General features: G+C 41.0%; 1 protein-coding gene across 9 annotated transcripts in view; it reads left to right on the plus strand.

The window, feature by feature from the left end:
• FOXN3 (forkhead box N3) overlaps positions 1-27,397 on the plus strand; it is a 383,654-nt gene that overhangs the window by 339,905 nt on the left and 16,352 nt on the right. For 7 of the 9 annotated variants that reach the window (XM_038751984.1, XM_038751976.1, XM_038751969.1 and 4 more), the window contains 2 exons: positions 12,296-12,361; positions 21,756-21,861. In XM_038751984.1, coding sequence (XP_038607912.1) covers positions 12,296-12,361; positions 21,756-21,861 — 172 coding nt within the window. The remainder of the gene's footprint in view (positions 1-12,295; positions 12,362-21,755; positions 21,862-27,397) is intronic. The other 2 variants (XM_038752013.1, XM_038752020.1) reach the window with 2 other exon arrangements.

Genomic DNA, 27,397 nt, shown 5'->3' on the forward strand with positions numbered 1-27,397 from the left:
TCCTTGCCCACTCCACCAGGTGGAGGTCAAGGCTTCAAATGGACTGACATCCCAAGACCCGGCTTTGCCCAAGCTGGAGCATAGATTTTTGCCTAGTGTGAGGCACCAAGAGGACCAGGCCTCATTTAATAATGACAGTAGTAATAATGGTATTTGTTAAACACTTAACTACGTGCCAGGCACTGTACTAACTGCTGGGGTAGATCCAGTCCATCCCATGTGGGGCGCACAATTTAAATCCCCATTTTACAGTTGAGGTAACTGATGCCCAGAGAGGTGAAGCGACTTGCTGAAGGCCACACAGCAGACAAGTGGCACAACTGGGATTAGAACCCATGAACTCTATTAGAACCATGTGCTCTATCCACTATGCCATGCTCCTTCCCTTATTTCTAGCAGTGATAAGTGTGTCAGAGGCCCCATAGGCCAATACCTCTGAAGGCTTCTGCTCCAATGAGGGTGCAAAGTGGTGTGTAGGGTGCAGGTTGAGCCAAGCTGTAGCTCTACCTAAGAAGGATTCTCTGATTGTTGGGCCATATGGGCACTGGAGGATGTAAGCGACTTTTGGCCTGGGAACCTGTCTTAATCTTCTGTTGTACTTTCTCGAGCACTTAGTGCAGTACACCCAGTGGACACTCAATAAATACCTACTCTCATGGTCCAGGTTCCGCATCCGGGTTCTGCTTTTCCAATCCATTGTCCTGCATCTTACAAATGGAATCTTGCTAAAATGAAGGGCTATATGAGGCACTTGCTCAGTGTAGCAAAAAAAAGTGCATGACCTTGCAATACAATATGTTTTCATTCATTCATTCTATCATATTTATTGAGCATTTACTGTGTGCAGAGCATTGTACTGAGCGCTTGGAAGTACAAGTGTGGCTCAGGGGAAAGAGCACGGGCTTTGGAGTCAGAGGTCATGGGTTCAAATTCAGGCTCCACCACTTGTCAGCTGTGTGACTGCAAGTCACTTAACTTCTCTGGGCCTCAGTTACCTCATCTGTAAAATGGGGATTAAGACTGTGAGCCCCACGTGGGACAACCTGATCACCTTGTAACCTCCCCAGCATTTAGAACAGTGCTTTGCACATAGTAAGCGCTTAATAAATGCTATTATTATTATTATTATTATTATTATTACAAATCGGCAACATATAGAGACAGTCCCTACCCAACAACAGGCTCACAGTCTAGAAGGGGGAGACAGACAACAACACAAGACAAGTAGACAGGTGTCAATATCCCCTGTTTTGTATCCCATCTCTAACGAGAGTCAACTGAAGGTTATTGATATTGTTATAGTGAGGGTTCACCAGTATTGTGTATTTCATTAATTCTAAAGATGGTATCTAAGAATAAATCAATCATATTGATTGTGAACACTTACTGCGAACAGAACACTGTACCTCATGCTTGGCAGAGTACAGTATAACAGAGTTGGTAGACACGTTCCTTGCCCACAACGAGCTTACAACCTAAGAGCAGATATTCTCCATTGAGAAGGAAGCACTGCTCCTTTGTACTGTTGGTCTCATGTGGTCATTCGTACCCACAGTGCCCCATTCAACTTTATTATTTTCCTACCACATAAATTGTTTTTCTAGGTCACTTAGGAAATCAGGGCAGTTGGAATCAGGGTCTTTCAGTGATTTCTTAAAAACAAGAGATGGAGTCACTAGAAAATATCTTCTAGCCAGGAGAACCAGGGAAGCAGCAAGGCCTAGTGGTTAGGGCACGGACCTGGGAGTCAGAGGGACCTGGGTTCTAATGCCGGCTCTGCCAGTTGTCTGCTCTGTGACATAGGGCAAGTCAGTTCACGTCTCTGTGCCTCAGTTACCTTATCTGTAAAATGGGGATTAATAGCATGCTAGTTTGTATCTACTATGTGCCTGCCACATAGTAAGTGGCAAACAAATACCACACACACACACAAAATAAGAATCAGGAGAACAGTGCTAGTAAAACCAAGGTTAAATAGTATTGTCGGGAGAAGGGAGTGAACCACGATATTGAAGGAAACCAAGAGATGGGGAAGAATAAGGACAGAGTAGGATCTGGTAGCGTTGACAAGAAAGAAGTCATTGGTGGTCTTGGAGAGAGCTTTCTCAGTGGAACAAAGAGGTCGGAAGCCAGATTGTAGAAGATCAGGAAGGAAGTTGAAGGACAGGGAGTGGAAGCAGGAGTGTATACAACCTGTTTGAGGAGTTTGGAACGGAAGGGGAAAAGGGAGATGAGGCGATAGCTGTGAGGGTGCAGTGTGATTCAGAGAAATTTTATTTTATTATAGGGGTTACGTGAGCATATGTAAAAGCAAATGGGAAGAAACCAGAGTTGATGATGGTAATCAGGAAGGGAAGAAGAATGGGTGCAAGTGTTTTTAGAAGGTGAGGCGGGATGGGGCCAGAAGTATAAGTAGAGGGGATATAATTTAAATATATATTATACACATATATATTTAAATTATATTTAAATATAATTTAAAAGCAGGCAGAAAGTCTCCTATTAAGATATGGCTCAGAAGGACGAGAGAGTAGAAGTTGGGATGGAAGGATGAGGAGGTAAGAGAGTGACTTTAGGGGCCTTGCACCTTTTTACTTTTTCTCAATGATAAAAAAAGGCCCCAAACTCAAAACAAAAACCATGTTGCCACATTAAATAATGGGGAGGGAACGTATCTGCTAATTCTGTTGCACTGTACTCTCCCAAACACTTAGCACAGTGGTCTGCACATAGTAAGTGCTCAATAAATATCATTGATTGATTAAATAAATTCCCAGGGCCAGGGGGGAGTAGATATCAATATTCCAATGAGAACCTAAACCTTTGTATTACTTAACTCTGCTTATCTACTCATCTTGAAATTTAATTGAATAGTTTTGCTTTTAAATGTGTAAAAATAGCTTCCTTTAAATAAATGCTTAAAATTAGGTATCTCACATATTAAGTGACTATTGCCATGATGTCCAAATCTCAGTGTACTGAAATTGCATTTTATGAATATTAAATTAATGAAGCACATTGTCATAACCACTTTGTTCTACAAAACACACACCCCCAACTGAGAAACTGATTTGAACTGATCTTGTCAATGTCCACAAATCTTGTGTCAGCCTCTCAGGAGTCAAATCATATCAAGGAATTTAATTTCTGTTTCATAGAAAGGAGAAGTACATTTCTGCAAATGCTTTATTTGATGCCTTGCTTATAGTTTCCAACCCATTCCCTTTAACATGGTTCCAGTTATATAACTGAGTAAATATGTGCCTTGGAGAACTAGACAAAGGTCAAAAAATAACCAGACTATAGATTCTCTTTTATCTCTTTGTCTATCAGAGATTTTTGAAAAAAAGGATTACCTTGGAAAGAGTAAAAAGGTTAAGCAGTAAAACCTGGTCCCAGACAGAGTTCTATTATGCAGTGATATTGTTGCTAAGATTGTCAACCTTCATACATTAATGGGCTTCAGAAAAATAGAAAAGTGGCTTACCCCAGCTGGATTGAACAGTGTGCCTTGTGGAAAATGCTCCACAGTCCTCCCAAACAGAGTATAAGGTCTTTAGGGAGGGGGAGGGGATGGTGTGGGTGTGGGTGTGTGTTTTTTGACTGGGCTGAAATAAGGATTGTGGCGTGTCTAATGGAAATGGGCTTTAATCTCCTTTGGTTCCTCTCTGAGAACTTCGTATCTGACCCTTTGGTTTCCAGGGGTGATGGAAATGTTCTTTCTTCAGATGCATAAGAGAAGAAGATTATTATCATCAATGGGATGTTGCCCTTTTCTTGTTTTGGTCTTTTTTATAAACTTGCCAAAAAAGAGTACTTGAAGTGATCTGTTCCAGCAGTAAACTCTTTTATTAATTAACAATGGTTTTTAATTTTCCAATGTAAGATTATGAAAATGAAATAAAACTGTCCATATTTTCATTATTTGGCCTTTTGTACCTCAGCAGTCATTGTGTATGTTGGTTTATTTGACCTCCTCAAGCTAAAAGCAAGAGGTTTATTTTCTTTTCAAGTACCTCCTGTTAGCTGATTCACTGAATAACATTTGTGCTGCCCTGCTCCTGCTGGGAGAAGAACACCAGAGCAGTATTCAACCAAGTGAAGGATAAATGACTTGGGTTAAAGCAGCCATCCCCTGGATAAAGACTTGAAATTCTCAAGATCGCATGGCACCTGGCTTGGTTCTGACTGGCATTAGAGTGTGTACATGACCGTTTGGCAAGGAGAGCTAACTTGGGCTCTGAGTAGTTACTTCTGCTGTTGTCTCAAATAAAAAAAAAAGAACAAAACTTGCCATTTGTAAATCCGACAGCCATTCAAGGAAATAACCAGTTGTTAGCTCTGAAACCCCTGCAGTGCTTGAACAAAGAGTGGAAAGTAAAGACGAGTGTGGCAGTCTTCTGATTTTTCCCTACTTTCAGCCTATCTTTACATAGTTTGACCTGTGTTTTCCCCAGTCTGCGCTTGTAAGCTCATGTAGAATACCTTCTGTATTGCAGAGGCAGTTGACAGGCAGTGTGAGATGCTGAGGCTTTTTAAAAATTCGAATTTAGTCCCACAACCCTTAAGCTATGAATAAACTCTTATGCATCCTGGCCTGGCTTGAATTCTGATCAAATTAGAGAATTCTGATCCCTGATTCAAATTACTTCTGCAATAGGTGGGCAGTATCAGTCATACAGCCAGTCAGCTTCTCTGACCTGCAGTAGCTCCACGATAGATTGGTACATGTTAGTCGAAGTGATGTTTCTGTAAGTATTTTACATCAAAAATTAGGTGAGATAATCTCCTTTTAGGTGTATGGTATCATTTTATTCGATGCTAATTAAATCAGTTCAACCCATTGTTTATTCAAAGTATCTTGAAGAAAAGCTAGTATCTTAACTTTTTCTAAAAATCATGCTACATAGGCTTTCTAAGTTTTCTCTAAAAAAAAATAGTTTCATAGGCTACACATAGAATGAGACTATATCAAGCCAACATATACATATGCATATACATTCATGAGAAAAAGCTGAGCATCTGAAATATCTGCTGTGTAGTGAAGGGGGTTTTAATGCATTCCTTAAAGTTTGATAATAATGAAATATTTTGTAAATCCTTGCAAAACATTCATTCATTCAGTTGTATTTATTGGGCGCTTACTGTTTGCAGAGCACTGTACTAAGGGTAGTCTTCATAGAGAAGCAGCATGGCTCATTAGAAAGAGCACGGGCTTTGGAGTCAGAGGTCATGGATTCAAATCCCAGCTCCGCCAATTGTCAGCTGTGTGACTTTGGACAAGTCACTTAACTTCTCTGCACCTCAGTTCCCTCATCTGTAAAATGGGGATGAAGACTGTGAGCCTCCCATGGAAAAACCTGATCACCTTGTAACCTCCCCAGCACTTAGAACAGTGCTTTGCACATAGTAAGTGCTTAATAAATGCCATTATTATTATTATTATACTGAACATACGGAAAACAGACTTTCTTCATAGGCAAGCATTCCCAGTGGGAATTTGACATACGTGCTAGAACTTTGGGATTGATAAACCTTTAATGTTTATTCTAGTTAAATTACTTGTGTGGATGTCATTTTGAGCCATAGTTTTATCCAATTTGACATTTAAAAAACCTCCTTACTTGCCTTCTTATCTTTTGGTAGTAATTTCCACAGTAGTTTTAGCCATTGCTTTGTTTCAATTTAATCTATTTTACTTTATTCCCTGTAATACAGAGTCTACTGCTTCTAGGTGTCTAGTGAGTAGAGGAGAAGGAAATGGGAGAAGGTGGGAGCATTTACTTGACCTATAATATATCATTCATCAATTATGTGTTCATTTCCATCTCATACTCAGAGTCTTTTCTCCCATTCTCCTTTTTAAACTCAGTATTGCCGCACAGAAATAATAGAAATGAGGCCTCCTGGAAGTAAAACTGTATCTAGAATAGAAACTTTTGTCCTGCTAAGAATGCAAAGGAATGCAACAGTTTGGTTGCTCTTGAAATGCATGTTTTCTGACACAGCTTTGGAGATAGGATGGTGGCTGTTTGTGAAAGGGGAAGATGAACAATGCAAGTTGTGATGTTTCTGGACATATTAACAAAAATGAAAAGGAGAACCCCCTGAAGATGAGGTATGTTAGGGATGCACCTAGCTAAAGGAAATGTAAAGAATGCAATGAAAGGGATGGTTGTTGTAGTGTCCTTAGATCTATTTGCTTTTACTTTCATTGGTTTTAAATCTTGGAGAAGCAGTGTGGCCTGATGGATAATGCACAGGCCTGGGAGTCAGGAGGACCCGGGTTCTAATCCCAGCTCTTCCACTTGTCTTATCTTTGACCTTGGGTAAGTCACTTAAATTCCCTGTGCCTCCATCACCTCATCTAGAAAATGGAGATTAAGACTGTGAGCCCAGTGTGAAACAGGAGCTGTACCTAACCTGATTCTTTTGTGCCTACCCCAGCGCTTGGTACAGTGCTTGCCATATAAGTGCTTAACAAGTACCACAATTATTATTATGCAAACTGTTTTATAGTGGCAGTCCATATCTTAGAAGTACCCCATTCCCCATAAAGTGGACAGGGGCTCAAAACAGGACACAACTTGGTAAGGGCAATTTTACAAATGAAATTGTTTCTGTTTTGGACTGCTATAACTGAAAGGGGCAATACTGAGCAAGATGACTTCCAATATTAATCCTAGTATTATATTGAAGAGCAAGTAGAATGGTCATTTTACAATTCCCAATCAACACCTCATAAGGGTATTTAAAGGGACCCCTCATGTATTGGTGTACTTAGAGGCACTTATTCCTAAAATAAAATGATCACACAAATGAGATGATTCTTGTACATGGCCAAAGTACCATCATAATTGGTTTGTACTTGTTCCATTTTTCAGAGTAGGAAAACTTAGGTTTTGTTTGGGATATTCTAAAAATTAAAGGTTGCCAACTTAACTCTCCAGGTGCTTCCTGGGTCTTCATAAGTATAAGATTTTTGTTTTTCCATCGCAGACCTTTATTGTCTTTAATCGCATCAGTCACAATCAAATTATGGTGCCCACCCATTGAACTCATTAGGGGTCTTCTACAGTTTCAGCGTCTTCTACAGTCTCTGGATCTGAGCACTTCTCTGTTTTTTTCTACATATAAGTTAAATCATCTATTGTGAATCCTATCTCCTTTAGCCTACTTCATTCCCTTCTGCTAATCATTGCTGATATCTTCTTTTTAATGATCTTTCACCCAGGAGAATGAGATAGCAGCACTCAAGGTTAGATGCATGTCATTACAACTCAGTCCTGCAGCCTTCAGTATAGTAGATAGTTGTTTCAGTAATTATAGTGTGTGCTTAGGTGTTTTTCAGCCCAAAATAAAGATACTTTGGTGACTGACATCACCCTTGCCATGGTTTCATCAAATACTCTGTGTCCCACCAGATTAACTTGTATTTACCCCAGCTCTTAGAGCAGTGTTGACACATAGTAACACCTAAAGGATATATTATTATTGCTAATAATAATAATAGTTTTTCTGCTGTTTCATACTATGGATACTCCTGTGCAGTGCCACTTCATCTTGATCAGTGAGTACAGACTTTACATATTTGCAGTAAATATGTAGGGAATTTTGACTGCTTAATCATTTTCATTTCTGAGAAGGTGCTACACAATTTAAGCTTTTTTTCATCATATCCCAGAAGGGCAAGTTTTTAAAAAATGCATTATTTCTTTGAACAACAAATGATCAGCAGTATTTATTGAGCACCTGCTATGTTCAGTACACTCTATACTAAGCCCTTGGGTAAAAGACACAAACTGCAATTATGGGTAAACCAGGTTTTATGTATTTGTGCCCTAAGGAGGATTTCATTATTTTTTATTAGCATCTATGTGTCATGTGTGCTAACACCTCTTATTGGCCCTTAGAGGAAAAAAATAGGATCTATTTACCTAAAGTAGTATCTGCTCCAAGTCCTTTAAATTTTAAGAATTTTTTTACAACCATCCTAAGGGAGAAGCTGGTTTTATCTCCATTTTAAAAGGTCTGTCAGCAGAGAACCAGAGGAAAAAAAAACTAAGTTCCCATGGTCTCATAACAACAATAGCAGAGGCGGAAATTGATTCTCATTCCCTCTCTTGTTCCTTAGTCAGTGAAGTCATGCTCTCATTCCAATTACTACCCTTCTCATATCTGACAGACAATCATGCTCCCCACCTTCAAGGCCTCATTAAAAGCACATCTCCTCTAAGAGGCCTTCCCTGACTAATCCCTTTATTTCCTCTTATCCTACCCCCTTCTGCATCACTGTTGCACTTGGATTTGCACCCTTTAACCCTCTCTCAGCCCCTCAGCACTTACGTACATATTCATAATTTATTTATATTAATGTCCGTTTCCCCCTCTAGACTAAGCTTCTGAGGCAGGGAATATGTCTAGCTCTCTTATATTATTCTCTCCCAAACACTTAGTGCTCTGCATATAGTAAGGGCTCAATAAATATGACTGACTGATGAATTGATTAGGACTCAAAAATAGCAGTTTTTCATGTGGTGTCTAAATCGCTGAAATACTGTAAAACTGGGAGACTGGCAGTGAAATGCAGGAATTGGTTGGACCTTCTGGTTTCCTGAAGCAGATGCAGGAAACCTCATGGAGAGAAATGGTTGTCTCAAAACCCCACTCTTTCTTAGTCTGATGCTAGCTATTATGCAGGTTGCACCATTTTCCGCTTTGCCACTGGTGCCGGTGGTGAGCTGTGGTTGACTTAGGAAAGTTGGGAAACACAAATACCTCATCAAGGGTGTCCCATGGATCTCCAGTCATAGTGACAGTGTCTCTTCCCACAGCATAACAATGGTCAGTTCTATGAGATTTGGAAGAGAATAGGAAAAAGTCCTCAAGTTGTGGCAATATGTCTCTTTCACTGCCTCAGCGGTGGGGGGAATGTGGTATCATATCTTTTCAGTCTTGGCAACTAAACCTAATCAATGGCAGGCACTGGTCTTCAGAAAGTGAAGAGGGAGAGGCTCCATCTCATGATAAAACCCTGAAGATCATTTTTCTACCTCAAGTCTAAAGGAAAATATGTGCTTTGTGTTTCTTTGTTTCGTGGCTGTCTTCTCTCCCCCTACCCCCCCCACCCCTGCAAACACTAGAATGTAGATCACTACTCTGTGTGTTGACAATGTCTAATTAGGAATTTGAGAATTAATTTTCACTTATCGTAATATTGATGCTTATTGGCCTATGGTAATAAAAAAGGTATTAAGTGCTTCTGTGCCAAGGACTGTGCTGAACTGGAATAGGTGGAAGATAATCAGATGGACCCAAGTTTCTGTTTCGTAGGATTCACAGTCAAGGGAGAGCGGAATGTCAGGTTATTTATCCGGGGTTTGCAGATAACCTGAGGCATGAAGAAGTTAAGTGACTTTCCCAAGGGCACACAGTAGGCAAATGGTGGAACATGAACTAGCACTTGGACTCCTGACTCCCAGGTCCTGTGCCCTTTCAACTAAACCAAAGTTAATGTCAAAGGAAGACCTATTTCCTGTGCTCTGGGATTGTTCAGTATAAATGAAAGAAAATATTGACATAAACAATCAACGAGGAGCAAACACAAAAGGGGGTGGGGTAGAGGAGGATGATCACAACCAATTAATATTTTATAAGCTTCTGGAACATGAGTAATGCTTTTTGAAATACAGTTGAGTTTTAGTGGTTGGGAGTCAACAAAGGAGGAAGATTTAAGGAGCTACTAAAGTATGGAAAATAAATTAGTGAGCAAGGTGGGTCATCTTATTAACAATCTTATCAGTCCGTGTAAGGCTTTTATGCAAAGCCATTTTCCAGTTACTCTCTGAGAATTCTCATGCCAAATTGTGTCATTTTACTACTTCTTCTGTGTAACTGAACATGCAGTGCAAGTCCAATAGCAATGGTGATTATATTGTTGGAAGAAAAATATTTTTTCATGGCTTTTCAAAATTTTACCATTGGTAAATCTAGGTACTGTCAGGTCCTGGTGATTCTCACCAAGCATAATAGTGAGACTTTGTTACACTTCCCTGCTGAAGCTGTGGTCCCTACATTCCCTCTTACATGTGTCAGTGTGAAAGTAGACATAAGGAGCAAAACACTTTTGCGCATCACAGTGAAGGAGATAATAGAAAAGTTCACTGCTGCCAAAACTGTTCTTAGAGATTGAAATTAGAAGGGTATTCTTGCAAAGATCCTTTTGAATACTGATGGTTAGCTTCATTTTCTCCTCCACTTAATTATTGTTTTTGCTTCTACCTTCTCCTTGGTCCTTGTTCATTAGAGGAAAATTTCCTTTTATTTTCCTGCATTCTCCAAGCTGTATTTTTTCTTCCCATTGTCTCTAATTCTTTCAAAGGAAAGGATAAATGTGCTCATTAAAATGTGCTAAAAGAACAAATTAAAAAGTTGTCTGGCTCTTCTCTTTTACTCCATTAAATCTCCCAATAGTGTTTCTGCAGCGCTAACCCTGGGTGAGTTGCATTGAAACTTGGTGAGCCATGATGACTCTGCCCTTTAACCTTCAGCACTTTCTACTCATAATGGTGGCACGGGCTTTTGCACAGTGAGAAACAGCTTGGTTTTTGAATTGTCGTTCCTCAGAGCCTGCAACAAGATAGACCCCTTCTAAACTTGTCCAAAAACATACACTCCTCCCCACTCCCCACACTGTTGGGTATGCTTTTGTCAGCACAACTTGTGCTAGATTGGTAATGAACTGAGTTTGTAAAGTCTGACTTTAAAGGTTTATTATATAAATGGCCACCTGTGCCCATCCCAACCATCAGGGGACTGAACTCAGGGAGGCCATTCTGGGACTATGCTGCAGAACAGACTGGTTGTCAAGTCAATCTACAAGTATTCATTGAAGGCCTGCAGGGAGCACAGCTCTGTGCTCTTACTGTTTTGGAAATGTATTACACGTGGCCAGAGAAGTTGATTTACCTGGTAACAAACCCAGTAAAGTACAGTCTTACCTCTCTTACGGATTGTTAGCAACTGGCCTCCACTGGAGCTAGGAAGTACTGCAGCGTAGAAGTTAGTTTACTTTTCTTTAGCAGGCATTAAGTCTTTAATAGCCGAAATCATCTATATTATTAATAGCTTGTGGGGCTTTAGATTACATCACATTATTCCCCTGGAAATTAAATTGCACATATAAAGTATGAAAAATGTATTTTTTAAACAGTAAAAAGTAATTTTCCAACATAATACCCCAAATAAAGTGCCATGGAGCTATTAACAGTAAATTGAATTTTTGGTATGTAATTTAGTACAAAAACTGACAAGTGAAAAAAACCCTAATCATTAGTCATTCAGTTTAGCAGCACAGAGGCAGTAATCTGCGAGGGCAGGCATTTTGATGTCTGCTTCAATTGCACACTTCATTTATTTGGACATGGCACAGGCGGCAGCTTCTGTCACATGGCATCACTGCACTATTAGCAAGTTTCGCCCCAGGGCAGCTGGGACGCTGTGCTGGGGCAGATGTTCTTTTCAGCTTATTCAGTGGCCATTCTTGGGGTTGTTTACTGTTACCATGGTGACCCCCATTTCCATAGCAGCAGCGCTGCTGTTTCTCAGTGGAAAGTGAATTTAGTTATAAAAGGATAATATTTTTCTCTGTCTCTATAACCTGCCATCTGTCAACGAACGGATCAGTATGGATTCAAAAACCTATTAAGAGGAATGGCAATGGAGTGATGACTTTTTGCCTCGATTAAAAGGAACAATAGGTGTGGAGGCAGTGATGTGTGCCCTCAATGACAAAACTTCATTTATTTTTCAAATATGGGGGGGAGGGTCTTTTCTCCCCACCCATCCTCGTAGAGTACGATTTGAGCCCTCTCTGTCACTTAGAAATCACAGACCGTCAGGTTGGCATCTCCCCCGAGGCAGCTGTGCTTTGTCTCTTCTCTCCCTTGAGTTTGTCCCAGTTCCTTTACTCCTACATGGAAAGGTGAATGCCCTTCTCTTTGGTCTTGTACTCTTGCTCCACAGACCAACAGATTCCTGAAAATACAACCTGAGATGAACCAATGACGATAAACCAGGCTCCCCATAATAGGGTCTACATTTGAACACACTTCTGTTTCCTCCAATTTTGCTGACATGTACATTAAATCACATTCTGAAACACCCTGTGGGATATGTAGTCTTATTTTCTCTAATTTTTCACTGTAGTGATTCCATTAACTATAAACTAGCAGGGGGTAAAAATACCCGAACTAGCCCAGTTGTAAATAATGTATTTATTGGTTGATTTTTCCAGATCCTGACATTGATGCTGCCACTGCCATGATGCTTTTGAATACTCCCCCTGAGATACAAGCAGGTTGTGAGTAGATATTTCTATAGCATACAGCACCATAGATTATAAAGGTAACCTCATTTATATGAAAGCTCAGAGGAGAAACTAATGCAAAAATATATCCTCCCAGGTAGGCATATACACTTAGTAAAGTACATGCCTAAATGGATATGTCAATACAAAAGTGCCCTCATGCATACGTTTGCTTACATACATGTATGTCAAAGGTAAGGGTTCCAGTATAGTCTCCAGTGCTCAAATGTAAACGTTTGGGGAAACAAACAGCCTATGAAATAAGGACTTGGCTAGTCCTTTTCTCCAGAAAGGATTTCCGTTCACCAGAGCCCTGTGGGTTTTAGCAGGTCTCCACCAGGAGAGGGCTAAGTGGGGTGGATTAGCAGTAAAGGCTGACAGACAGGCGCACCCTGAGACAATGCCTCCTTTTAGAACATCCCTGCACAACAGAGCAGGCAGGGCCCTCCACGAGCCCCAGGCAGCTGCTGGGGATGGGCCCTGCCGTCCCTCGTTAGTTCAACCAAAGTTGCAGGAAGTCTGCTTTCCAGATTGTATCCAAACTACAAACTGCAACGGTTTGTAAATCCAATTACGTAGCTCGTCAGAGAAGTAAACCTCTGATCTTATTGGAGCAGTAAGAGATTATTGTGCCTTCCAGAGTGTTCGTCCATGACTGTTAAAATTATTATTATTTTTTTTAACAATTGGTTTCTCAGGAGGAGCCTAAAGGGGAACAGTAAGTTGTGGTTAATGGAGTAATAGCAGCTTCAGAAGCATTATGTAGTTGCTCTTTAGGCTAGAGCTATATTTCAAATGGGAGAAAAAGGCTACCCCAGAGAAGAGCTGGATCCTCAGATGTGGAGGATGATGTGAAACAAATAAGGAGTTTAAAGGGTTTTCCTGACCCACTGGGCATACAGTCTCTCCAAGACCCCGCCTCTCAAATATCTCCTCCATCACTTCCAGTACCCATAATGCCTAGAAGGAAAACACTTTTGGTGGAACTCTGGTTTTGTTGGTAGGGTGTGGCCAAAAACCAGCCATTTGAAGCCAAGTTGGGTTCTTTTTACTTAGTCAATTTTCATTTCACTTTTCAGGGGAGCACCTAGGTTCACAAAACCTCTTTGGATACATAGTTATTTTCATTTCAGTGGAGCCACCAAGCAGTAGTCCAGTGATGAAGGTTTCCTTGTTCTGCTTTCAGTATCATTAGCTCTTTGAAAAATAGGAAATCTAAGTAGCAAATAAATTCCTCTCCCTAAAAGCAAATGTCTGCCAGGGGCAGGAATTCTGCATGCATGGCAATGGCAGACTGACACGTAGTGAAGAAAAATCAAAAATTTGTCCCTGCAAACAATAATAAATTAATAGGACCTCCTATTTATTGAACCCTTACTATGTCTAATCCCTACCCTCAGAGACCAATAATTTTAGGATTTTTCTAAAGCATAATTGTAGAAAATTACTATCCTACTTCAAGGAACAATATTGCACTCCAACTAATAATTCTCAACTTTCACTATGTTTCAAAGGCCCATGCAATGTTTTTCTGACTGTCTCTTTGAAGGAATAAGTACGTGATGTGGTTCTTCAGCAAAACATGTACAACCCTCCATCCTCTAGTGTCCATTCATTGGGGAATTTAACCACTCTGAGTGTGTATGTAGCTATGTCTGTCTTATTATTCTTCCCATTTGAACAGGGACCATGTTGCTCTGTGTATGTGCTAGGTGTGGCTGTTGGGAAGATGAATGATCCAGGATCCTTTATGCACTGAGTCCACATGAATTCCATCCACTGGAGAGTGGCTGTGGCTCCTGTTGGAAGGCCCTGCCATTGTTCACAGTTCCACCTTTGCTCACCTGAAAGGTTATCAATTGCCTTTGTTCAAAAAGAGGCACTCCCTCTCTAAAAGCTACACAGCAGCAAATTCTACCCACGTGTTTGGGTTTCCCAGGAGTCAGGCTACAGTGTGAAGTTGTTCATTACCACTACTATTGTTTTCTTTGCTTGCGGGCTCCAAGTTAATCTCCTCTTACTGTAGCTGCTTAGATGTCCTGCTGTTGCCCATCCTCTGCATGTAGCCAGACCAACCAGATTGTATTGCAGCGAAAAATGTTTCACTGCAGACTCTGGCTCACTTCCAGGATGGTGAGGCAGTGTTAGCTAAAGAGGCCAGATTTTTCTTGACTTCAGTGTAGGATGGGGTATGGTGCTTGGGAATGGGCCAGTAGTCAAGTCATGTTCAGGAACATAGGCAGAAGAAGGAAGGGAGTAAGGAAGGAGGAAAGGAAGGAGGGGCAGGCGAAGAGAGGAAAAGAAAGGGGGAAATAGTGAAAAGAGGGAGGGAGACTGTCCTTCCAAGTCTCCCATCATCACCACCCTTCAACCTCATTACCCTCTCCCTGCCTTTCACTTCCTGCAAAACAGCTTCTCACTCTGGATCTTTGGCATCTGCTCTTTTATTTGTCCTTGTTATGTGTTGGTTTTCATTACTGCCGCAGCTTCCTGCTATGCCCATACTGGACATGCAGATTTTCTTAACTTAGTCCCTGCAGATCTTTTAAAGCTAGCACTTTCAACCACAGCAGTATCCTTTTAAGGAGGGGGCTTAAAGGGTCAGCAGCCTACTTAGTCTCTGATAGTGTTGGAAGTCAAATATGGAAATAGCAGTAACAACTGGTGAAAAGGTAACTGGGATAGCAGGCTCTGTGGCGCAAGTTGTTCCGAGACTGAGACTGTCTCCGCTGTGATGAAAACACTGCTTACCATTTGATTACTGTGAGCTCAGAAATGATGCTAATGAAATTGCTCAAGAAAATGGATGTGAATTTGTGGCCCTTCCAAGTGACACTGTCATTGGAGGATGAAAACTTCCAATACTCGGTAGACTGTTAATCTAGTGTGGAAGTTGATGCTGCATCACTGCCACCTGTGGACAAACCTAGAAGATGGCAAAACTACATGCTAGTTATGGAAAAAAGAATAACTGAATCCTGGTATTCTTTAACGACCCACAACAGTGCCATTTTGTTAACCAGCTAACCATGGAACTGCTCCCTTACATTTTGCATAAATCACTATGACAACTTTGTAAAGTTGAAGACTTGCAGGTTAACATTATTTTTCTGAAAGATTTTGTCCTCATGCTTTCCTCCTTACTGGTAAGAAATCCTCTCTTTCAAGTAGGTGATAGTAGTACTGACAGATTCTTCACGGAAGTCTTAGGAAGTACTTGAGGTAATTGACTCCAATACAGTAGTCTATCTACCCAACGTGATTCTTGGGAATGGTAAGCAGACACCAAGGTTAAGCTTGTCCTGTTTTTATTCAGGTCAAAATAAGCGAATTTATTTCAAAAAAAATCATCTGCTCCTTGGCCCAAATGATTTGAGTTACTAATTTCATCAAGATAGCTTGGCTTTCTTGATTTTTTCTGCCTCCCTGTCCAGGAGCACATTTTTGTCTTACCAAACCAGTTTGAATCAGCTCTGAATGAGTGAAGAAAATCCTTGACCTCATTTAGGGTTTTCCTGATGCAAACGGAATCTTGGCTATAGTCATTCACAATCTTGTTCTTAATTCTGGATGGATTTGGCAAAATAGCCCCAAATCACATATGTGCCTTCTTGCAAGTGTGCATAGGGTTGTCTTTTGTGAGAAGCAGCATGGCTTAGTGGAAAGAGCTTGGGCTTGGAAGTCAAAGGTTGTGGGTTCTAATCCCAGCTTCCCCATTTACCAGCTGTGTGACTTTGGGCAAGTCACTTAACTTCTCTGTGCCTCAGTTACCTCATCTGTAAAATGAGGTTTAAGATTGTGAGCCCATGTGGGACCTTGTATCTACTCTGCTTACCTGATTACCTTGTATCTACCCCAGTGCTTAGAACAATGCTTGGCACATAGTAAGCGCTTAACACACACCATTATTCTTATTCAAAGAACAGACCACTGCAGGTGAAATTCAGCTACAAAGGCTTATGTGACTTTTCTAAGTTTTTACTTGAAAAGAGCCTCTCTTGGCATACTGATGTATTCTGTTCTAGTGACTATCCCCACCTATCCCCACTCTGGCCCATATTTCAGTTTGCTGCCCAAATCTTTTTTTCTAAAGCATCAACCCAACTCCTCAAAAACCTCTGGTGGTTAACCATTCCTCTCCGGATCAAGCAAAAACTCCTAATAATTGGCTGTAAGGCACTCCCTTAGCTCTTTCTGTCTTACTCTTCACTACACCCAAATTCATATTTTTGTTTATTCCCATGCCAAACACCTCACTGTGCCTGATTTTTGACTCTCTTGCCTTCTATTCCTTGTTCATGCTTTCTCTCCCTATCTGAAACTCTCTCAACCTTCAACTCCACCAGACCACAGCTCTGTCCATCTTCAATCGCCTTCTGAAAATCCAACTTCTCCAGTTTTCCTTGGTCATTTTTTCTCTCTAGGACTTATCCTTTGAACCACCACTTCAACATTTAGGCATCCAAAACTACCTGTAGCACTTTTGTATATAACTATGTATATATCCCACTGCTTAAGCACTGGTTTATTCACCTCTCCATCTTTCAATTCTCTTTTCCTTTCTTTAAATGATTGAATGCTTTGTCTCCTCTGTTAGATTATAAACTGCCTCAGGGTAGGTATCATGTCTCTTATTTCTCTTGTTCTCTCCAAGTGCTTGGTACACACTAAATAAACAATAATTATTGATTATGTTTGTGCTTCTAGAGTATAGCCATTGGTGATCCATACTTCTCTGTGATCTGCCTCTAAGACTTTGGGTGTTTCTTATAACCTATTCAGTACTTTCCCACGAGCTTAGAATAGTGCTCTGCACACAGTAACTGTCCAATAAGTAACACTAATTGATTGATTGACCAATCTCCTGAGGGAGTTAAGAGGTTAGTATACTTCCAAGTCCCAGACCTGAACCATTTACCATTTCACTTCCCACAAATCATTAACAGGATGAGAACTGATTACCTCCCGCTTCCTTAATAATAATAATAATAATGGCATTTGCTAAGCACTTACTATGTTCCAAGCACTGTTCTAAGCACTGGGGTAGATACAAGGTAATCAGCTTGTCCCACGTGGGGCACACAGTCTTAATCCCCATTTTACAGATGAGTGAACTGAGGCACAGAGACGTTAAGTGACTTGCCCAAAGTCACACAGCTGACAAGTGGCGGAGCAGGATTAGAACCCATGACCTCCGACTCCCAAGCCCATGCTCTTTCCACTAAGCCATGCTGCTTCTCTATCTTTGGTAGGAAAAGACCAGATCACTACCATTCATCTCTAAAACCTAAATTAGCCTTATTTTCATTTCGTCTTTCTTACTAAAATTTTCCCACAGGCTCACTCTAATCAAACTAACTAATTACATAGCAAAATCAGAACTGGGAAAGGCATATTACCCAATGTCAACTTGGCACATCATTCAGTCAGCAGGTGAAACTGGAGCCCAGAACTGAACGGAGAAGTGCCAGGGTCAGAAATAGCCTGCAAACCCAGCAACATGGGGCTCTGTGACAGCAGAGAGAAGGGAGGATCTAGGGACAGAGTGTGAGTCCCTCCTCCCAGAAAAGCAGGTGGAAGGATGAACTTCAGGAGAGGGAAGGATTAGCAGGATTACCTGCTGCGCAGCGTATGGCTTCTGTTAGTAGAGCCAGGGCGCTTCTCCAGGGTCCTTGGTGGGGACCCTAAGCTTCTCTTGGGGCAGAAACCAGTGACTCCATGCCAGGAAGAATGCTAGAGGAAATCAGGCACACACAAAGCACTCAAAAAGGAAGAGGTGGTTTAAATACCATAGAACCTTCAAAAGTGATCTTGTGTTGCTTGTACAAACCAAGACCCAAGGACAAGGCAACTGAGCAGGACTCTTGATTTTAGAAGAGATTTGAGGCTTCCTAAGAGCACACTTGGGTGAAAAAGAAAAATTTTTTGGAGTCCTAAGATGTGAGAAGTAGCTTGGCCTTGTGGATAGAGCACAGGTATGGGAGTCAGAAGAAGCTGGGGTCCCAGCCTGGCTCTGCCACTTGTCTGGTGTTTGACCTTCACTTCACTTCACTGTGCTTCAGTTCCCTCATCTGTAAAATGGGGATTAAGACTGAGAGCTACATGTGGGACATGGATAGTGTCCAACCTGATTTGCTTGTATCTACCTAAGTGCTTAGTACAGTACCTGGCACTTAGTAAGTGTTTAACAAATACCATTAAAAATGAATATGGGAATATGCATAGCACTGAGTCTTTGAGTAACACAACATCAGAGCTGTGCCACTATTAAGCAAATGTGGCTCCCCCAGCAGTCTGTTAGGCACTAGGGAAATGATCCAGTGAGGGCAAGGAATTCAGAACCAGAAGTTCATTTGTTCTGCTTGATTAGAATTTAAAATGGAATTTGTATTCTCTAACATGTTTTTCTTTTTTACAAATCAACATCCTTAAGTCAAGTGGGCAAGGGAATTATGTCTACCAACTCTATGTTGAACTCTTCCAAGCACTTAGTACAGTACTCTGTAAACAGTAAGCACTCAGTAAATATGACAGATTGATTGGTAAGACTGTGAGCCCTATGTGGGAAAGGGACTGCATCTGACCTGATTCACTAGTGTCTACTCCAAGGCTTAGAACAGTGCTTGATACATAGTAAATGCTTAACAAATAACAATAATAATATTAATAAAATGTGTTGACATCTCAAGAGATGATAGTGGGGCATGTTGATAAGGGATGGAGAAAGGGGTCACATTGCAAAAGATTCATGAAAACTGACCATTAGAGTAATATGGGTAAGGGAGATGGATCGCCATTAGGATGTAATCACACCTCAGGATTAGAGAAGATAAGAAACAGAAGGTAGGTGCACCTTGTAATTGCCCTCAATTATGTAGGCAGTGAAGTTTTTTCTACTCTTAAAACTCTCATCTAATATTAAGTAATGAATTGTGATCCAGAGGCAATGATAACATTGAAATAGGCTGACCAATAAAAAGTTGACAAACAAAAATTAAAGCCTCAATTCTGTGTCTGGACAAGAAAGCAGTCTAAAGGATTTAGGGGCAGAGTCCAGGTTTAAGAACTACTGGTACCAGGAAGCCCAATAAATGGCTTTGGAAAGGTCATTTAACACCACACCTTTATTTATTGTTAAAGGTAATGTCTTTGAAGGAGATTTTTTTTCAACAGTGTCTGTAAATTAAGCTTTGCAGGTAAGCATAATAAGGCAGACATACAAACTTCTTTTCTTGTCCCACTACTATGCATTCAAACTCCAATAGGCTACCCAGCCTGAGAATACCAACCAGAAATCACCATTCTTTATTGCTGGTCTGGAATCTGGAATCTAAGCATGGTGACACTGAGCATGGATTAAGGCAAGAAACCACTTTTCTTTTTGTGAATCCAGGTGGTTAAGACATCATTTCTGAGTTTATGAAGAAAAAGATTGTCTGCCTGTAAGAGCTATGTAAAAATATTTGGAGCTGAGTTTTCCAAGATTGTGTGTGGCTCTTATTTCCTCAGTTCCACTATGCTAAATGATGACATGGCAGCATTAGATTCTAGCTGAAAGAAGAGGGTTCCTGTCTGTCTCTACCTCAGTTTATAAGGAAGATGACACTCCTGGAAATTGCATAGATTTGTTCTGAGCTTTTGATAATAATATTGTAAATAATATTGTACCAATGCTAAATTTTCTTTTTGGATTGGGTAGTGTTGAAGGTCCATATGAAAGCTCTGCTATAGTGAACCTCCTTTCCACCCACCCATCCCCTCCGTGGCTTACATTTTCATAACTGAAGAATTAAGGAGTAACCCAAAAAGAGAACAACAAAATTAAAGCCAAAGTGTTTTGATATTTTATATGGTAATTTGAGTGGGATTCTAGCCCTGCCAGATGTGTGCCCAGAAATGTGCTATGTTTGGAGCTGGACACAGTGTCAAATCTCTCGGTCAATGCTGCTTGATTGTGGGCAGGGCCTGTGTCTACCAACTCTGTTACGTTGTACTCTCCCAAGCGCGTAGTGCAGTGCTCTGCACACAGTAAACACTTAATAAATACTATTGATTGATTGCTTGATTGATTGATCTAGAAAATGTTGGTGTGTCTTTGGAAAGCTTGAATCCAGCCATGATTGATTCACTGTCTTGTTTCAAGCTAAAGGAAGCATGCTTATTTCATAAATGGTAATCTGTCACAGAAATCAAACATTGTAAAAGAATCCACAGTGCTTTATTTTGAATCCTTGTCATTACTTTGAGAAGAAGTGTGGCCTAGTGAAAAAAGCCTGAGCCTGGGAGTCTGAGGTCATGGGTTCTAATCCCAGTTTCTCCACTTATCGGCTGTGTGACTTTGGACAAGTTACTTAACTTCTCTATGCCTCAGTTACCTCATCTGTAGAATGGGGATTAAGATTGTGCCCAACATGATTAGCTTGTATTTATTCCAGCACTTAGAACAGTGCTTGACACATAGTAACAAATACTATTATTATTATTATTATTATTATTATTATTATTACTAGTGTGACCTTGGACAAGTCTCCCAACTTCTCTGCACCTCAGTTTCCTTTCCTTAAAATGGGGATTAAATCCTACTGCCTCCTACTTAGTCTGTGAGCCCCATGCAGTACAGGGACTGTGTCCAACCTGATAACCTTGTGTCTTCCCCAGTGCTTAGAACAGTGCTTGGCACACAGTAAGAACTTAGCAAATACTGTAAAAAATGGCTTTCTCACGGTGTTTCATTTCTAACCAGTCCTCTCATTTGATCTAAATAAAGGTGATTTAGGTTCAGGGACATGTGGAGTGTTGCTTCTTCTTGGTATAGTAAATTTTTGATGATCTGTGGGGCTGAGGTACTTGAAGAGCATAGATGATTTAAATGCACCAGTGTCTTGAAAGCATCATTTTAGCTAAGTATTCCACCTCACCTCCCACCAAATCTTTTAAGAGACCTGCCAGAAAATCACTAAATGAATTGGTATGTGTTATGCCTGCCATTCCTTTCCCCCACAACTGGGATATTGAAGGTCCTATCCATGGCATGGTGTGTAATGGAAGTTTCGGCTAGCAGTGAACAGAGCAAAAGCTGGGTAACAGGAAGGGCAAGAAGTAGAAGTAAATAGTCTGCATAATCTACAAAGTTGCTAATTTACTTCTAACTCTAGAATTTCCCTTGAACTCAGAAACCTGCTGTATCGATGCACATACAGTACTCATTGTCTTCCAGGTGCACTGCTTTTTAACATGGCAGCTTTAATGTGACCATGAGCCCCTGGCTTGACCCTGCCTGTTCTATATCTCTCTTGGGTTTACAACATTTCCCAACTTTATACTGAAAATCTTAACACATCAAGAGCTCATGTGTTGCTTAATATGCTGTTGTCTTTTTCTCTTTCAGTTCCTCCAGGAGTGATTCCAAATGGTGCCCGTGTCCTGAGTAGAGGTATGTTCCCTGGAGTTCGACCATTGCCAATCAATCCCATCGGAATGGCTGCAGCAGTGAGGTAAGGACTGATGTCTACAGAAATAACAAAGCGGCAAGAATGTATGACTCATTTTTTTTTTCCCAGCGATAATACAGACGAAGAGGTGAGAAACCACCAAGCAAAGATATAACAGATTTTAACTTTGTTTTCTAGGCCTAAAATAATGCCTGGTGTTGAGAATTTTAAATGTCTTTTATATAGTGAACTTCACTTGTTCAAAAAGTCTCAGTGTAGTTTTTTTCAGGGAAACTAATCTTCATGGTTTTTCTGAAAATGTAAGCATGTAGGAGATTTTTTTTGTTTTGTTTTCAAGCATGGAAATTGAATAACCTAAATAGCTCAGAGTAGCCTACTTATTTAGGGAGTAATTCATCTTTGTTTTTCACACTGTTTGTAAATAGTTTTTGTCTTCCACATTCAATTGTGAGGTCATAGAGGTGATGATCATGTATCTTGCTTCTCTTGAATCAATCAATTGTATTTATTGAGCGCTTACTGTGTGCAGAGCACTGTACTAAGCGCTTGTTTCACTCTGAGAAGGTGCTCAATAAATACCACCCATGATGATGATGCCAGTAGTTGGGGATACCAGGAATGGGTCAGCCATCATTTACAAACCCACTGATATGTAAGCAAAGAAATCCCTTTTTACCTTAGAGGACTATGGTTCGTAATAAGGAAAATCCACCCAGCAATTAGGGAACTAAAGTGAACCAGCAGAGTTCCTGGACTGCTGGAGTCTTGTAAAGAAAGGTAGGTGAGCCTTGCTCCCGAGAGGTCACTACCAAGAACCTTCACAAATCAATTACAGTCATAGTGGTTTGCCCAGTCCCACCTACATTCTCTCAAGTCTGCCAGCTATATTCCTGCAGGCATGTCAGCTGCTTGAGCAAATAGGTAGGCAGGGATGCAGCCCTTTACCAGGCTCATGCAAAGGTTTTTTACTTTTTTAATGAACACGTTCCATTAATGGCTGAAGTAACTGGTCTAGTACTCATGCTGTGCATTAGTGCCATAACCCAGCAGGCAGTTGCTTTAGTAGCCATTGCAGTGTTTGACGCCCAAATTAGCCAGGTATTTTTCCAGATTCCTGCTGGGCCCGTCTTTCTCATGGGACACCCTAGCTGTTTCTTTGGCCAGAAACCTTCATTATTAGTGGCCTAGCCCCAGCAAGCAGAACAGGATTAGAACTCAGATCTCCTGAGCCAATAGCCGAGCTTATAGCATTCCCTGAAAAATTGAAACATTGTAACACAAAAGACCAGACAAGCATGGTGGCAAGAAGGGACTGAGGGGGTTCCTGGGAGCTGGAAATTGGAGGTGGTGGGTAAAGACATAATCCTACCCAAGCCTCAGGACATGAGTTGCTTGAGGATAACCCTGGTGAGTGGGTTCCCAACTGCAATGTGTTAAAATTCCATCCAGCCAGATGCAGTGAGTAGTTTACTGCTTGCATTTTAAGAAACACATCATCATTGGAGAAGCAGCGTGGCTCAGTGGAAAGAGCCCGGGCTTTGGAGTCAGAGGTCATGGGTTCAAATTCCAGCTCCACCAACTGTCAGCTGTGTGACTTTGGGCAAGTCACTTAACTTCTCTGTGCCTCAGTTACCTCATCTATAAAATGGGGATTAAAACTGTGAGCCCCCCGTGGGACAACCTGATTACCTGGTAACCTCCACAGCACTTAGAACAGTGCTTTGCACATAGTAAGCGCTTAATAAATGCCATCATTATTATCATTGAGCTGCATTTTGCCAGTGCAGAAACACCATGAACTTGTGGATGACTTCCAACCGTGTTTTCTATTTCTGACCTGACTCCCGAAAATCCTTATTTAGTAATTCAGCATTTCCCAAGATTATTTATCATTTTTCATTGGAGTAACTTGTTTTATGTAACAGATTCTGCTTCCAGTTTTCCATATTTTATGGATCAGGTTTAGTCTCAAATTTAAGGCCACTCATTCTTTAGAGGGATTATTGAAATGTCTCAAGTGAGGAAGATGGAGATTCTCATCTATAAAATGGGGATTAAGACTGTGAGCCCCCATGTGGGACAAGAACTGTGTCCAACTGATAAGCTTGGATCTATACCACTGGTTAGTACAGTACCTAGCACATATTAAGGGCTTAACAAATACCATATTTTAAAAAAAGGAAACAAGAGGGAGGGGCAGCCATTGGGGAGTGCCATGGCCAATAGCAATTGGGGTGGTCAGGCTGAGAGAAGAAATGCGTGTGGGAGTGAGTCAGGGAGACCCAGGAGGGCTCAGGTAAAGAGACTGCCATCTGAGCCAAGTGGGAAGACTGGGAATCAGGAGACCCAAATTCTCATCCAAGTCTGCCACTGGCCTGCCCTGTGATCTGGGGCAGTCAATCAGTCAGTGGTATTTACTGAGAAATTATTCTGTGCAGAGCTCTGTTCTAAGTGCTTGGGAGAGTACAGTGCAAAAGTTGGTAGACATGTTCCCTGCCCACAAGGAGCTTACAGTCTGGAGGAATCACTTAACCTTTCTCAGCCTTTATTTCTAAACCTACAAAAAGGAGAATGAGGTATATCTGCTTTACCCACTTCATTTTTGTGGTATTTGTTAAGCTTTTACTATATACCAGGGACTGTACTGAGCACTGGAGAAAATTTAAGATGGGGGTTCATATCTTTAATCCCCATTTTACAGATGAGGTGACTGAAACATAGAGAACTGAAGTTAAGTGACTTGCTCAAGTTCACACTGTAGGTAAGTGACAGACCGGAATTAGAACCCAGGTCCTCTGATTCCCAGGCCTGTGCTCTTTCTACTAGGCCATGCTGCTTCTCTTTGATAGCCCTGCGTGGCCAGAAGTTGTGTCCAGTCCCATTATGCAGTATCTACCCCATGGCTTAACCTAATGCTTGGTACAGAATACTTGCTTAATATAAGCCACAACTAAGTGACCTACCCAGAAAACTTTCTAGTTCCCCAGGATGGAAAAGTAATGATTTCAGCAGAAGAGCACCGACTGACTTTAGTCATGAGATTCATATTATGGCTCCCAGCAAATTTTAGTAATCAAAAACAATGACTCTGCATGGTGCTGAACATGGATCATTTTATACTGAATAAGAAAGGGTTGGAAGGTGAAGTATTTGGAAGGCATTGGAGCAAACTGTTGAGATCATCTTGGTTTCTGTAAATTACCACTTAGTCCAGACTAATGAGCATGTCACTTATTCTTAATAATGACAGCGAATGAGTTGCATGGTTTCTGCATTTGGGCATACCCCGTACTCATCCACTACAGAGCACATATGATCAGCATGGAGAGACTGTCGTCTCTCTCTACAATCATCTTGATGCTGAGAAAAATTGCCCAAACAGAATGCATTATTGTGCTTTTGAGTAATCAAAGCAAATCCATGTTTGCATCAATAGAGATTAGTCACTGAAGAGAGTTATTATGCATTAGTGCATTTGGCTCTATTGCAAAAATAGATTTTTTTCCCCCAGACAAATCTGTAAGTGGTGGGCTGTTGTGAGGGGGATAGAACACATCGACACCTTTTGTGCTTGCGGCTCATTCTCTGGGGCTGCCTTCAGAAATAACCCATTGGGAAATGTTGGAAAAGTATTCTGGTACATTTCTTTCACACCAATTGTTATTCACTTTCACCCCTTTCATCTTTTGCAAAGTGTCAAATGAACTTAAAGACCAACCTGAGGAATTGAAAACAACAACAAACACCCAGGAGCCTATAATTAATCTGCACATCCCCAGGGATGTCAATCCCAAATTCAACTCCTGACCCAATCTAGCAGTGAGTGACCAAACACTCTAGCATTTGTTCACTTTCCTCGGGTTTCTTTGCTTTTTGTAATCTATTTAGTCCCTCTGAAAAGTAATTTAGGGCTCACTAAAGAGATCCTGCTCTGCACTGCATGAATTTTCTGATATCTTAAAGGGATTGGGGAAAATAGTTGTTTGTAGAGAACGTTTCTCCCTTTGCTGAAAAGGCCATGCCATGTTTGTTTATCTTAACTGTGACGCTGTTACTGACATTAGATGAAGTGTTATTTTTATTAGCTGATCATTACAGGCTTGTATTTGCTGGTTCCTTTACATAGAATTAGGATGCTAAACCTCATTATAGAAGTATCCCTCAGTAATGTAATTGACTTTACAGTGTTGACTTTTCTCAATAACCCCAGATATCAACTCATCGTAATACACATGAAACCTACTTCATTTTGATTTGTCTTGGAATATGTCCCCTAGAACATGCTATCCTCCAAATGAGGACTGTACTAATCCTGCTTCCACATCCCTAGGGCTGTATGTTGCTTCCAAGAAGCCTTCCCTGACTAAGTCCTCCTCTCCTCTTCTCCTACTCCCTTCTGCATTGCCCTGACTGGCTCCCTTCATTCATTCCCCCTTCCCAGCTCCACAGCACATATGTATATGTCTGTAATTTATTTATTTATTTATGTATATTAATGTCTGTCTCCCCCTCTAGACTGTGAGCTGGCTTTTGGGCAGGGAATGTGTCTGTTTATTGCTGTATTGTAGTTGTGGGCAGGGAATGTGTCTGTTTATTGTTGTATTATACTCTCCCAAGCGCTTAGTACAGTGCTTTTCACACAGTAAGTGCTCAATAAATATGAATGAATGAATGAATATGGCCCCTGGGCACTCTGGAGCCAGGTTGGGCCAGTTTCAAGGGAGTAGAAAGGAGCTTGATGAAGCTTTTTGGATCCCACTGGCCCTTCCAGGTATTGAACCATCTCCCTCCTCCCATTCCTGCCCAAACTGCTCCATAGGGTTGGGTACACCCACTGTCTTCACTTAGAGTTTTCCGAATCCCTTCTAGATCCTTCTAAGCCATCACTTCCTCTTATCTAATCCCTCATTTCCACTTTTCCCACTCCCTTCTGCAGTAGCTCTGATTTCTTCCTTTATTCACCCCTATCTCAGCCCATCAGGATTTATGCACCTATCCACAATTTATTTATTTATTTATTTATTTATATTAATGTCTGTCTCCCCCTCTAGACTCTGAACTAGCTGTGGCCAGGGAATGTGTCTACCAATTTGGTTGTATTGTACTCTCCCAAGCACTTAAAACAGTGCTCTGCACACAGTAAGCACACAATGAATATGATTTATTGATTGATTAATAGACCCTTCTATAGTCTGGCTTCCACCGTGTTCATTCACATCTTCTCCTCCTTGTTAAATCTTAAGGACTCTCCTCTAATCCTCCTCACTAGCTAACCTTGGTTTTACTAGCCCAGTTCTTCCCTTAACCTCTCTGGCTTCTCCTTCTCACCTTCCTTCTCCAGCTCTTACTCAGTTCTAGATCTCCTTCTCTTTTCACTCTATGGTCACTTGTTTGGGGAATTATCAAAGTCCAAAGCTTCAACTTCCACCGCTCTGCAGTTGATTCCCTAATCTACTTAGCTAGCTCTGACTTCCTTCCGACTCTGCAATACTGCATTTCCTCCAGCCTCCAGGGTATCCATACATGTGCTTCATGCAGCTTCCCATTTCTCTCTGCGTGGTTACCCATTCTTCTCTGC

Source organism: Tachyglossus aculeatus, chromosome 1 (genome assembly GCF_015852505.1).
Source record: "Tachyglossus aculeatus isolate mTacAcu1 chromosome 1, mTacAcu1.pri, whole genome shotgun sequence".
Lineage (NCBI taxonomy): Eukaryota > Metazoa > Chordata > Mammalia > Monotremata > Tachyglossidae > Tachyglossus > Tachyglossus aculeatus.